Source organism: Diabrotica virgifera, chromosome 8 (assembly GCF_917563875.1).
Source record: "Diabrotica virgifera virgifera chromosome 8, PGI_DIABVI_V3a".
NCBI lineage: Eukaryota > Metazoa > Arthropoda > Insecta > Coleoptera > Chrysomelidae > Diabrotica > Diabrotica virgifera.
Genome location: NC_065450.1, coordinates 88,001,891 through 88,017,616, shown reverse-complemented (window position 1 = coordinate 88,017,616; position 15,726 = coordinate 88,001,891). Strand labels below are relative to the sequence as shown.

Below are 15,726 nucleotides of genomic sequence, written 5' to 3'. Positions count from 1 at the left end.
TCAACCTGAGATACAAGTTACTAAAGTGTTACGTTTGGTCTGTTCTGTTATACGGAATGGAAGTATGGACGTTAAAGGCCATATCCATTAAGGCCATCGGTACATAATACGCAAATATTTTACGGCTATCCCTAGTTTTTCTGTCTTTACACGGCAAATTACGTGTAGTAAAATCCTCACTGGTATGGATATGTAAACTTTACTTGACAATGTCATCATTAACTTTAAAGATGGCTTTTGAATGTTCTTGGACGCCTGTTACTTCTATAATTAATTGCCTTAATTATTAATTCAGTTAATTAATATAATTTTTTCACTAACTATGTATTCAGTCATTGTAATAATTTACCTACTGTACAACAAAAACTAATAATCAATCGAGAAAAGAGGAAAAGTGATAACGTGATTTTGTAATAATATATTATTGTTACTATGAAACGCTTACAATTTTGAACATCTTTAACAACCAAATACTTGGATCACTGAATATATCCTGGTGTATTCTCTGCTTGGATCTTCCATAAATAATAAACAGTAAATAACTTTTTATTAAGTTCACGTCTTAAATAAATTATTTATGAAAAATGCACTATCAATATTATTTAATCAACAACTCAAAATATTCCCGATGCCATGTCAAATATTTAAAATTGTCACTGATTGTCACTGTCTGACTGACAATATGTTGACAGTATTCTATTCGACTGAGTGCGTTGTATGACAAAGATAGATTTGGAAAATATTACCACGGACATTGTGTTCGTTTTTTTCGAATCCTGAAAAAACCAATTAATATTTTTGAAAAATTTAAACGCAGAATGAAAGACTAAATTATTACCGAGGGCCGAAAGTCCCTTAGAATAAATAAAAAGTTTATATTAAATGAGATATTTGAAATTAAAAATCACACTAAACTTTCTCTTAGTTTTTGACTCCTGTAACTTGTTAAAATAAACATTATAGAAGTTTTCAGGGACTTTCGGCCCTCGCGAATAACGTAATCTTTCATTCTGCGTTTAAATTTTTTAAAAATACTTATAAGTTTTCTCAGGATTCGAAAAAATGAATCCCATTTGAATAGCATTGGAGCAAAAACTACGTACCCATCCCCTTAACAAACTTATAAGTTTTTGAAATGTGATGTCTGCTCCGAATGCTTACAATATCATGGAAGGAAAGAGTCAGAAATGGGGAAGTATTGGGAAGAGCGGGCTTACAGGATAGGGAACTTTTTGAAAGTTCTCTATCCTGGAAGTTGAAAGAAAATTTGAAATTTTCTAAGAAGAAAGAAAATTACATACTTAGAGCAAATATTACGAGGACAACGATGCATATTTTAGCAACTAGTACTCGTACTAGTCCTAGGAAGCAAAAAGAGGTCATTCTTCTTCTTCTACGGCACTACAGCCCAAATTGGGCCTTGGCCTCCTTTATTTTTTGCCTCCAGCCTTGCTTGTCTGTGGCTGCTCTTCTCCATACACGGACTGCTAAAAGGGCTTGTGCGTCGCTGTTTACTGTGTCTTCCCAGCGCTTTCTTGGCTTCCCAACCGGTCTCTTTCCCTGCATTCTAGCATTCAGTGCTCTTTTTGGTAGCCTATCCTCTCGCATTCTTATCACATGCCCGGCGGCCCATTGCAATCTTTGTATTCTAATGAAGTCTGACAGGGGTGTTTCCTTATAGAGTTGATAAAGCTCGTTGTTGTATCGACTTCTGATGAAAAAGAGGTCATAGCTGCGTAATAATCGCTAACGGACCGGAATCCACAGTTATAAAACGCAATGCTGCTAAAAATAGAGTAGAAAAGGTTAAAAACCTTACCATGATCAATTTTTTTTAACTTGTTTTTTGTGTGATACTTTGTGCCGTTATAGATGTTTTTTAAACAACTATTGCAAACTTCGAAACAACTCTAGATGTTTATAATTTCACATACAACTTTTTGAAACTTGGAACAACGTTTTTTTTATACTAATAAAATACTGCATAAGATTTCTCATTACCTCATTTTCAATCATACATCTCTCTCTCTTCATAGTGGTATTTTGAAACTGTTGACCATAGCTCTGAAGAGGGCTTTATAAGCCGAAAGCGCTCAGCTAGGAATTAACTTTTACACACTTCAAAAATACTTTTCTTGCCCTGTCATTCAGTGATAATAAGTGTGTACGAAACATATCAGTCTTTAAAATTATACTTAAATGTACTTTAAAATGTATGTTTTCATATATTTATTTGTTGTATCAGTTAATTAACAAGATTTTTCGTTTTCCAAGATACCGTTTTTATTACTTGCTTCTATTTTGTAATATCCTCATTGATTAAAATATCTAAGAAAGACATTACTCTCTATTTCCATTGTAAACTTAATAATAGTTATTTATGTACCAAGTCAGTAAAGTGACTCTTTATCGAACGAGTCTGATATTACGAGAAGAGCGAGCGTAGCGAGCGAGGCGAGTAACATACGAGTTTTTTTAATATTAAGTAAATACATATGTGCTAACAAAAAGTATACCTGAAAAATTTGTGATACAATTAAATGTCTTTTATTCCTATTTCCGTTAAAAACTGTATGATATTGTTCATATTTGTATTGTCTCTAAGAAGCTCAGATATGTCCCTGGGAAGGTTGAGTTTACTTCTCGTTTGCTGGTATATTTCACAATCGGTTAAGATATGTTTTATTGATATAAAATAATATTTGCCAACATAATTTGATATTAGTTTTAACACTTACTTGCAATTTACAATTTAAGAACTTTTTAAATTTTAGACGTCATAATAATTTCATGACAGTGATGACTTGATGACAGATACCTAACTTGCAAGATGGCCGTTTTCGATTTTTAATCGATATTTATCAATATTGAATAATTACTAAATCGGTAAAGTTTTAATTAATTTTATATGAATATAATTGCAAAATACTACAGAATTTCACTTTTTGACATAAATTTAATTGATAATATCGCAAATTGCGTACAATATTTTTAATAATTTTTTCTACGACCGTTTAATAATATGCTCATTATTCGCTATTTTTTAATAGATAATAGCACCCATTACTGTACCCGTGAGTAATAATTCATTACTCACGGGCTGAAGTTACTTGCGGGTCATTACTCACGGGCTGAAGTTAGATTCAAGTGGCGCATGCCAATTTTAATATTAATCGTATCTCTATAAACTGCAAACAAAATTACTTAAACTTGCTTATTTAATACATAATTTAATTATTGTAATTTATATCAATAATTAACCTGGAAAAATTTTAAAGGAATTTTAAGTGTAACAATGTCAGTATATTTTTACGTTTAGGTATGTCTTGTTTACTAAAAATTTTGACGTTTATCATTTATTTAAGTGACAGTGACGTTAGCGCATTTTGTTGGTGTTAATTGGAATTTATAACTAATATTGTGTTTCTTTTTCAAGTTATTTTGTGTTAAATATGATATAACATATTATATATGGTTATATTATTAAATATATTATATTATAGTTAAATGTAAATATACATTATAGCTATATGAAATACGTCCACCCACAATAGCTATTTCCTATTTATTAGATTCACTGACAGTAGGTACAAATTTATGCTTATAATTTTCGGAAACGAATAGAACTTGGATTGACTATTTCTTGTTGCATTTTTATAATAAATAAGAATTGGGTAATAGTAGGCAACCAATTATTTAGCGACGTACTAGGGGTAAACAGCATTTAAGCTATTGATAAACTATTTTAATTTAAAACTCGAGTAGTTGATATAGTCCTGTCGCCAGGGGGGGTACAACGGCCTCCTGTATTCAGATGGACTTATCCAAGTTTTTATTATGTATTTTGGCCCGTAGAACACGAATTTTTTGGGTAACAGTTGATACGGATGTCGATAAGATTGTTATAAACAAAGAAGTTGAGGAATTACATAACAGCGATTTCTCGCAAAACAAAACCTGTTTTTGTATTTTTTGGGCCATTCTAACCAAAAAATGTTCCTACAAGTTTTTTCGTAGGATGCATAGTTTTCGAGATAAACGCGGTTGAACTTTCAAAAAATCGAAAAATTGCAATTTTTGAACCTGAATAACTTTTGATTAAAAAATAAAATAGCAATTCTGCTTACCGCATTTGAAAGTTCAAGTCAAATTCTATCGGTTTCGAATATATACATTGCTAAAAATTTATGTGTTTATTGCTAAAAAAAGCTACAAACACATAGTGTTTCCCGTACCTAATACATGCGTTTACATGCATGCTACGTAGAAATAGCCTCGCTTGCACTTGTACCTACTCTATCTACTCGTTCGATTTTAAATGAGAAATCATTGAAAACATCACTCCAGCACTAGGTGTTTATACTTTCGTTTAACAATAAAATAATAATTTTTTAGCAATGCAAATAACTAAAACCGATATACTTTGACTTGAACTTTCAAATGCGGTAAGCAGAATTTCTATTTTATTTTTTAATCAAAAGTTATTCGGGTACAAAAATTGCAATTTTTCGATTTTTTGAAAGTTCCACCGCGTTTATCTCGAAAACTATGCATCCTACGAAAAAATTTGTAGGAACACTTTTTGGTTAGAATGGCCCAAAAAATACAAAAACATGTTTTGTTTTGCGAGAAATCGCTGTTATGTAATTCCTCAACTTCTTTGTTTATAACAATCTTATCGACATCCGGATCAACTGTTACCCAAAAAATTCGTGTTCTACGGGTCAAAATACATAAAAAAAATTTGGGTAAGTCCATCTGAATACAGGAGGCCGTTGTACCCCCCCTGGCGACAGGACTAATAATTATATTTTTTACTAATTAAAATAATAAAAAGGTCGTAGAAAAAGTATAGTATTCTACTCGCATGTAATGGCTATTACTCACTCTGATGAACTTCATCATCGTGAGTAATAGCCATCATTACATGCTCGTTGAATAATATACTAAAAGTAAATAAATTATAAGTTCACTCAAATACTCGCCATTCGATTACTGCCATCGACCACTTACATTCAATCTCGGTTAATTTGATTAATCGCGGCAGGTAAAGTAAAATTCTTCTTTCAGTACAATAAAGTTTTACTTTACTGCCGCAAATGAGGGCAAATGAGTACAATAATGAATGCCTTTAGTGACGGTTGGCGATAAAATTATATACTACAATTAAAAGCATTTATTTTTACTAATCAAATTTAAATTCTTCATCACTGTCACTGTTTTCACCATCTATCAATCTTGGTGTGTAGACAGTTTATATTTTAACCATCTTCACAACTATAAACACAAATCATACATAACTTATAGGGCTTTTCATCGATTGTCATTTGTTTCGAGCTTCTGTCATATATTGTATAATCTGAGTTTAATATTAATATACACGGATTATACTACATATGACAGAAGCTCGAAACAAATGACTGTGAATGAAAAGCCCTATAGGTCAACAATGGTTTGACACTTATAGTACAGACACTTACTATAAATATACTTATAGTATAGTATCTTTGTTTCACACTCTTAAAGACAAAGAGAAACAGTGTAGCCAGTAACTGCTGTTGTAGATAGATATATATTTTTTTGGCAACGGATCTTTCCTGTTAAACTTGAGAGTAGCAAAAAAACTTATATATGTATGAGGAAAAATTTGTTGAATTTGTTTGCCGTCAAGTTTGTACATTTGTACCAGTGGGTTATGTATGATATAATTAAATCTATGACGTACACCTCTAATTGTCTGAATTGTCCTTTAGTGGATTTATATTTTTAAGGAAATTTTGAACTGCAATGCCGAGTAGTGAACAAGCCTTACGACATTTTCGGTACTTGGTACAGCGATCAATACTTGCTCTCTGGAGACTTACACTGGCTTGCGCATCTAGTTAGCACGTCGCATCTGTGGTTGAACAAAGCATCTCAGGAAGCAGAATCCGAATTAGTACCAATCACGCACTGCCTTTTCCGGTTTTACAACAGAAACGCCAGTTCCATAAGGGCGATAATGATAGCGAATTGTCTTCCGAATTCCGAGAATGTCGATGTGGAAAGCAGTGGCGATGGGGATGAAAATCCTCAGCAAGGGACGTCGTCGCAACATGGAAATCCTGTTAGCCACAACGATATGGCCTGGACACCTTTAGACGTTAGAAGATGTAAGTATTTACAATAATATGATATTTTCATCTTCTTCTTTACGTGCCATCTCCGCGACGAAGGTTGGCAATCATCATTGCTCTCCTAACTGTTGACACTACAGCCCGAAAGAGTTCAGTTGAGCTGCATCCAAACCATTATCTGAGATTTTTTCTCCTTCCTATGCTGCGCCTTCCTTGAATCTTTCCCTGAATAATTAATTTTAGGAGTTCATATCTGTCACCACGTGTTATATGACGCAAGTATTGCAGTTTTCTTATTTTGATGGAATCCAGTATCTTCCTGCTGTTATCTATTCTTCTTAGTACCTCTTCGTTGGTTATTTTTTCTGTCCAGGAGATTCTCAGCATTCTTCGATATGTCTACATTTCACACCATACAAAAGAACAGAAAATACATAACACTTTAGCACTCGTTTTCTAAGATTTAGGCTGAGGTCTCTACTGAATAATATTTGTTTCATATTATTGAATGCACTTCTAGCCTTTTCAATTCTAACTCTGATTTCTTTGGTATAATCGTTTGTTTCACTAATGTTTGTCCCTAAATAGTTATAATTCTGAACTCGTTCTATCGTCTTATTATTTACGTGTAGATTGATTAGATGTTTCTAATATTTTTCTTTGATATAACCATGAATTTTGTTTTCTGTATGTTTAGTGGTAGTATCATCATCATCATTATTCAACCCGGATCTATCCACTGCTGGATATACGTCTCCCTCAGTCTTTTCCAGGCACTTCTGTTTTGTGCTGTTTGCATCCAGTTTTTGTCGATCCGTTTTATGCCATCAGACCATCTGGTTGGCGGAAGACCTCTACTTCGATTTGCTTCTTGTCTGGGTCTCCAGTGTATTATTCGCTGTGTCCGTCTGTTGTCCGACATTCTAGCTATGTGTCCAGCCCAGTTTCACTTTAGGGTCATAATTGTTTCTATGGCATCCGTCACTCCTGTTCTCCGGCTTATCTCCCTGTTCGTAATTCGATCCCGTTGTAGTATGTTTCCAGCGGAATGGAAGGAAAGTCTCCTGCTACCGATACTCAAAAAGGGAGACTCGAAAAATCCTGAAAATTATAGAGGCATTAGTCTGATGAACAGCACATTAAAATTGTTGACGGCAGTCATAAAAGATAAAATCGAGGAAAAAGCGAACATGGCAGATGAACAACAAGGCTTCCGGAAGAGCCGCAGCACAATAAATGCAATTTTTATTATCAGACAAATAGTAGAAAAGTCTATTGAATATGGAAAACCAATACATGTGCTTTGTAGATTTAAAAATGCCGTTGACAGAGTGATGCGAAATGACATCTTAAATTTATTACAAGCTGAACAAATAGACCACCATAGGCTAATAAAAATGAAATAGACCATAATAGGCTAATTAATGTAATTAACAAGAACAACAAGACCAGAGTTATAATGTCAACAGGAGAAACAGAACGCACAGAACTAAAAGGAGGAATCCGCCAAGGAGACTCGCTCAGCCCATTGTTATTCAATATGGTGATGAAACAAATAATTTACGAAGTAAGAAAACGACATGGATACCACATGGGAGCGCATAAAATTACGATACTATGCTATGCCAATGATGCAGTACTAATCGCTGATAACGAGGATGACCTACAAAGGCAGCTCCACACTTTCAATATCACAGCAAATAAACTTAATATGAGAATATCAGTAGAAAAAAACTAAATGTATAGTGATAAGTAAAGAGCCGCGTAGATGCAAACTAGAAATAGACGGCAAAATTGTAGAACAAGTAATGAAATTCAATTACCTAGGAGTAGAGATCACTAGTGACAGGAATATAAGAACAGAAACCACAACACAAGCAACAAAAGTGGCAAGAGTAAGTGGTTGCCTCCGAGAAACCATATGAAGAAACAAATATCTGACCACGGAAAGCAAAATAAAAGTATTCAAGACAACAGTAAGACCTATCCTAACATATGCAGCGGAGACAAGGACCGATACAAGAAAGACGAAACAACAAATCAACAATATCGAAATGAAATATCGAAATGATCAATAGCGGACATATCATTAAGAGACAGACAAAGCAACAGAAGTATACGAGAACGATGCAAAATTCAAAGTATTAACAGGTGGATAAAAACAAGAAAGAAAAACTGGAACGAACATATTAGCGAACATCTGTAAAAAAAAACAAACCGTATAGCAGAAGACCCGTTAGAAGGCCGCCGAAAAAGTGGAAAGACAATGCACAGTCAACAACAACTGAAACAGAATAAGAGGCAGACAAACAGGAGTAATCCTAGTCGCACGAAGAAGAAGAAGAAGTGACAGACCAAATTCTTCACTCGTTGCAACAACCATATCTAAAATTCTTTGTAGATCTGTAATATTTTCTGCTACTTCATCTTCTAATGCTTTTTTGAATATTTCCTCTTGAGTATGCATTAAACAGTGATGGCGACAAGACACAGCCCTGTCTAAAATCTCTTTTGATTTTTATATTATTAGTTTTTAAATTATTTATTCTTATATCCCGTGTGGTCGATGTTCTTTTGTAGGAGACGATTATGTAGGACTTTGTCAAAAGCCTTGTTGTAATCAAGAAAGCAAATATTTGCACCAATACCTTAAGGGGAAAAAAGGCCTTTCTTATACCCACTGCATTTCTGAAGCCCAACTGATTGTTGGTATAATCTATCTTTATGACCGAGAAAGTATTATAGCATAAGAAACTATAATTTTATAACATAATTTACTCTCTCGGTCATAAATATAGACTATGCAGTCGGCTATAAGTTTTACTTTACCTATTGATTGATATATTGTTAATATTTTCATCAGTAAGAATTAAATCACATATCTCAGTAGGTATCAGCACAATTATAATATATACGGTCAGTTTTCGTGATTTTGTACTTCTTCTGGTTTAAGTGCCGTCTCCTTTAAGAAGGTTGGCTATCATTACAGCAATCTTCACCTTTGATACTGCTACTCTAAACAGCTCAACAGAGTTACAATTGAACCATTGTTTCAAATATCATATCTTTCTTCAGTTTTCTGAAAATCCTTTGATGTATTATTTTCAAGAACATCTTTAGAGTGTGCCTCATGAAGCTGATGGTTCGGTGGCCACAACATTCATTTTCTAGCGTTAGCTTTTTTCGGTAAAGTTACGAACGGGGACTTACCATGCTTTTGAACTTAACCATGCTGTATCATATAATATGGTGTTGTATAAGTCTTTTAGTATCTCTGTTTGTTCTTCTGCGATTAATTTAATAATTTCTGATGGTATGTCGTTAGGACCTGTAATTGTATTATCTTTTGACAATTTTACTGCACGCATGACTTCTTCTTTTATTACACTGGGCCCAGTTTCTATACTGTTGGATAGTTCTATATTTTCTGTTTGTCACTCATCTTTTAATAATTCCTGCATGTATTGTTTCCATCTTTCTAGTTTCTTGTTGTCAAGGACAATTTTACCTTTTTCATCTAATAGGATAATACTGTGGTTTGTTTTTCGCATGCCGGCCAGTTATTTTACCTTCCTATGTAAGATTGTAGTTGTCATGCCTTTCGTGTTACTATTTTTGTTTCCATTTAGGTATCCTTCGTTGGATTCAACATTATGTTTTTGTACGTGTCTAGATTATTATTTTCTTTACTTTATTGTTTCGTACTTGTTCATTTTTCCTTCTTCTTCTCCTTCCTGCTTTCTTAATAGGCTCGCGCGTGTTACATGTTGTTACTCCATCACTTCCTTAGCCTTCCTATACTTATTCGGCCGTTTGGTGATCTGCCTCGTGGTATCTTCACTAGTCTTCCTTCTCCCATTCTGCTTATGGCTATACCATTCTTTTTTCTTTTCAGTGTCCAGTCATTTATGTTCTCTATGTTACAGTTTTGCCTGAGGTCTGTGCTACGTTCCCACAATCAGTCTGCCCCATAATGATTTTCCTATGATATCTCGGACTATTTTCAATTCACACGTTTCCATCAATCTTTTTGTCCTTGTGGTGTCAGGTCTTGTTTCCGCAGTGTAAGTCATAATAATTGAAGGGTCATGGGGAAGAACGATGAATGTCTATCTGGAAGCGTTTTCAGTAATTTGAGAAAAAAAGTTGCATATTCATTGTTTTCCCCTTTGCGTCCAATCTTGTGACGTGATTTTAAGACAATTATCATCGTTATTTCCCTGTGACCATTCACAGGTTGATAGTACTCTTTCTAAGCTAACAGATTGCACAAAAATCTCAAAATGACCAAAAATTTACATTCATCGTTTTTCCCTCTGACCCTTCAATTGGCCTAACTACTGTCCTATAAATCTTGGCCTTTGTTTCTGTCCGTAGATGTGTGTTGCGCCAGATAGTGTGTTTAACACATGCTGCTATTCTGTTGGCTTTGTTTATTTGTTGGGCAACTTCCGCTTCTGTATCTCCATAACTGTGCATTTGTACTCCCAGGTAGCTGATACTTCTTTCTTGCTGGATTATTTTGCTGTCCACTTCCAGCTTGCACCTTATTGGATCTTTTGAGATTACCATACTTTTTGTTTTATTTGGTGATATTATCACGTTGAACTTTCTTGCTGTTATATTAAATTCATATAAAAGTCTCTGAAGGTCATCTTCACTATCTGTAATAAGTATGGCATCATCTGTATAGCATACTATAGAGATAATTTCTTCACCCATTTTGTACCCTATACTGAGGATTTTGACTTGGGAAAACGTCAGGAAAAAAGTTTGAGGATAAAGAGACTTGGTGGTGGTCAAATGAAGTACAAGGAAAAATAAAAGAGAAGGGAAAATTATATAAAAAGTGACAAGAAACCAGATCGGATATAGATATTCAAAACTATATGGTCGCCAAAAAGGAAGCGAAAGTAGCAGTAGCAAAAGCTAAAGCAGAAGCGTATTCAAACCTATACGATCAACTGAATACCAGGGAAGGCGAAGCAAAGATATATAAAATAGCCAAACAGAGAGCAAAGAAAGCAAGAGATTTTAATCAGATTAGATATATCCGAGATGAAAATAATAAAATACTAATTCACGAAAAGGATGTCAAAAAGAGATGGAGAAAGTATTTTGACAGTTTATTAAATGAAGAATTTGACAGACAGCCTGTCGAGTTAACGGAGACAGTAACAGCAATGGTTACCAGAATAACAAACGAGGAAGTGGCTCAAGCGCTTCAAAAAATAAAGAAAGGAAAAGTAGTAGGACCAGATGATATTCCTGGGGAAGTATGAAGAGCATTGGGAGAAACAGGAATAAGTTGGCTAGCAGGTCTATTTAGCAGAATTATGGAAGTTGGACAAATGCCAGACGAATGGAGAAGCAGTATATTAGTACCTGTCTACAAAAACAAGGGAGACATACAACAATGCACAAACTACAGGGCTATAAAACTACTTAGCCACACCGTGAAAATATGGGAGAGAGTAATTGATAGACGGATACGTGAAGAAACCGAAATATCTGATAATCAAGTTGGCTTTATGCAGGGCAGATCAACAACAGATGCAATTTTCATTGTAAGGCAACTGATGGAAAAATACAGGAATAATGAGACCAACGCTCATATGGTATTCATTGATCTTGAGAAAGCATATGATAGAGTTCCTCGAGAGATTCTGTGGTGGGCTCTCAATAAGAAAGGAGTCCCTGGCGAATATGTAAAGATTGTGAGAGATATGTATGAGGGAGTAACGACTAGTGTTAGGACAGGTGTGGGAGAGACTGATAAATTTCAGGTGAAAGTAGGATTGCACCAAGGCTCGGTGCTTAGTCCTTATTTATTCTCATTAGTTTTGGACCAGATAACAGCGAAACTACAGGGTAGTATTCCATGGTGCCTAATATATGCTGATGATGTAGTGTTAATAGGAAATAGTGAAAGAGACTTAGAACAAAAACTGGAACAGTGGAGACAAGCTCTGGAGAAAAAGGTTTAAAACTTAGTAGGACAAAAACAGAGTATTTGGAATGTTCATTTAAAGATGGAGTTACTACAAATAAAATGGTATCTTTGGATGGTGAAATGATTGTGAAAAGCAATAGTTTTAAGTACCTAGGATCGGTATTACAGAGTAATGGAGAAATAGATGGAGATGCATGCAGTAGAATTAGGGCTGGATAGATGAAGTGGAAAGAAGCGAGTGGTGTGTTGTGTGACAGACAAATTCCAATGAAGCTGAAGGGAAAATTCTATAAAACAGCCATAAGACCGGCTATGATGCACGGAACTGAATGTTGGGTAGTGAAAAAGAAAGAGGAACAACGAATGCATGTGGCGGAAATGAGAATGCTTAGATGGATGAGTGGAGTGACAAAGAAGGATAAAATCAGAAATGAGTATATTAGGAGAAGTCTAGGTGTGGCACCAATTGATGCCAAAATAAGAGAGCATAGGTTAAGATGGTTTGGTCATGTTCAACGTCGAGACGTTAATCACCCAATACGAAGAATAGCTGAAGTGCAGATTCCTGGAAGGAGTAGGAGAGGAATACCAAAGAAGACCTGGGGGGAGACAATAAGGCAGGACATGTTGGTAAAGGGGATTAACATTGATATGACGCAAGATAGAATTGTGTGGAGAAATGCAATTAGGGAAGCCGACCCCGCATAGGGATAAGGCAAAGAGAATGACGATGATGACTGAGGATTTTGACTTATAAATAATTTCATCCATAATGAGGTTAAACAGCAGCGGGCTCAATGATACCCATACGTCTCCTTGACGTATGCCTCTTTCCACTGGTATCGGCTGTGTTAGTTTGTTACTAATTTTGGCCTGTATGTTATTTTTGCTGTATATGTTTTCGATAGTCTTGATAATATCTGATGGTATGTTTCGTTTATACAACAGGTGAATGCGGTCGAATGCCTTTTGTAGATCTATGAAGCAATAGTAAGCCGGGACGTTGTATTCTAGTGATTTTTCCATGACTTGCCTGACGACAAAAACTGCATCGTTACATGATCGTCCGGATCTAAAGTCTTGTTCTTTTTTCCTAAAAAAGAAAGCATACTCACAGACCCGGAAAAATGCCTCGGAATAGGACTGACTCTTTTTTTCTAATACTTAGCTTAACACTTAATTGTCTTTAAATTTTCCAAAATATTATGTTAAAAAGGCTTTTTTGTTAAAGCTATGTACAGTTCCGTGTTGGATTCAATGAAAAAAGACTTTCCTCATCCAATTTGGTATAACGAAGATTACAGAAAGGTTGAATCTGAATCGTGGACTGCCATAGACAGCGATGAAGAAGTAGAAGACGTAGGGAATAAACCGACTGAAGATACTGACGACAACAGTTCAGAATCATCGTGTGATACTGAAACTGAGAGGTAAATATAATTTAAATTAATATATGGGTAAAATTTGTAGTATAGAAATAAAATATCGTATGTAACCTCTTATACAGAGTTGGGATAAAGTATGGAACCAAGCAAATATCTTTGAAACGAAAAGACCAATATTTATGAAACTTTGCATGTAAGTACAGTGACGCAAAAGGCATTTGATGCCATATTTTTTGTTACTACTCCACTTACGGTTTCACCGGAAATACCCTTAACTTATTTACTTTAAATGGGACACCCTGTATATTTTTGGAAATTTTAAAAAACTTTTAAAAAACCAAGTTTGGAAGAAAAAACTATTAAAACAAGAAATAAATCTCTTTACAGTTAAAAAATAGGTAAATTTATTTACGTTAGACCAATGATAATAAAAATAAAAAAAAAATAATTTCAAATGTTGAAAATGTCCGCCGTTCACCTCCTGACAACGTGCAAGACTATAAATAAATTCGTGAGTCACTCTGCAAGATTTCTCGTCGTATTAGTTCACATCCATCAATTATTATTCTGTGTCTCAAATCTTGCAAGCCTGTTGGTCGCCTAACGTAAACACGTGATTTTAGATAACCCCAAAGAAAAAATCTAACGGGCTGAGGTACGGAGAACGAGCGGGCCACTCTATGAATCCACTACGTCCAATCCATCGATTTGGAAAATTCACCTCCAAAAAATGAAAATTCACCATAACCTATTATCATTAATATTTCAATACGATTTTGTTCACTTAAATGAACCATTTTTAATACAACTTATTTATGTCAATTAGTTCAGTAACAGTTACCTACTATACTAAATTCAAAGAAGTCATGCAGTGCATGTAAACAACAACTTTAGTCTACAGTATAGATCAGGGGTGGGCAAACTTTTTTTAGTAAGGGCCACATAATTTTTTAGGTATATTACCTAGGGCCGCAATATTTGTTACCTTAAAATGTTCGAATTTTTAACTCTACACTAATTTTGTTTAATTTTGTTTTATTTGAGTGGGGGGGGGGGGACGGTAGCACATTTTTGTGAATTTTTGTTTGAAACTATTGTAGAATTATTTTGTTTTTAAATTAACTAAATATATTCGATACAATAGGGAACTTGCATAAATTTTTAAATTCGAAAAAAATGTTATAAATCACAACACAACATAATTTAAAACATGTATCAAAGATAAAAAAGTTTTGTTTGTCTTTCGTTTGGCCCCTAAAGACGATTAAAAATTCAAATTAAAACAGGTGGTCCAAAACGCATCGTGACGTCACTTGGTTTTACATTTACATTTTTCCAATAAAGTAAACAGAATTTTAAATTAGACGTTATAAACGTCAGTAGAAAATACATTTATGTGACGTTACAAGTGTTTTTGATCGTTTGAACTATCCATAGAAAAATTCGTACTTTTACAAAATGGTTTTATTTTCAATAGTAAACCTTCGTTCCTTTCCTTCAAAAACAGTATAAAACTACAATTTTAACAAACTGGTATATATTATTACAACGACATACGATAAATGTCATGTCATTAAAATATAAATATTTTTGACTTATTCCACGACGTTGAGCTTGCCAAATACCCAAGTAGGTGGAGGCCAATGAACTAAAGAAGGAGAAGAAGAATATACCTGAATATAAGGTTGTGTCTAGGTATACGTTACCGTGTACGCAAATAAAAAAGTTAGAGTGTCAGTGATTTCTTATTTTTTATTTGTTTAGTGTTTGTTTTTAAATTAACTACGGAGTGTGGACAATTATTTAGTTCTTTTAATGAGTTTAAGAACATTTTAAAACAGTACGAAAAAGATAAGAGACTATAAATTAATAAGTATATATTTTTTTTAGTTATAAATGAAATAGTATGTATTACCGTAAAAGATTAAAATAAAAAGAAGACCTAAAGCTTTCACAATAATAATTAACTTGTTCTGAAGCTATTATCCTGGTGGCATTTTTGTAATCAACTATTCTAAATGGGAACTAAGCCACAATTTAACCAAAAAATGATTTTATTAACGTTTCGACGTCTAAATCGGACGTCGTTGTCAAAATACAAAATATTATTAAATTAAACAAAAATGGTGTTGCTTAGTAAAAAATTTTTCTAATAATTTATTTAATCTGACTAATTTTTGTACTTTGACAATGACATCCGATTTGGACGTCGAAACGTTAATAAAATCAATTTTTTAGTTAAATTGTGGCTTATTTCCCATTTAGAATAGTT

General features: G+C 34.1%; 1 protein-coding gene across 1 annotated transcript in view; it reads left to right on the top strand.

Annotated features, from left to right (window-relative positions):
- The window catches only part of LOC126890784 (F-box/WD repeat-containing protein 5), a 124,308-nt gene that overhangs the window by 64,326 nt on the left and 44,256 nt on the right, over positions 1–15,726 (top strand). Inside the window, exons 4-5 of the mRNA XM_050659975.1 lie at positions 5,772–6,152; positions 13,301–13,499. Of these exons, the coding sequence (XP_050515932.1) occupies positions 5,772–6,152; positions 13,301–13,499 (580 nt within the window). The remainder of the gene's footprint in view (positions 1–5,771; positions 6,153–13,300; positions 13,500–15,726) is intronic.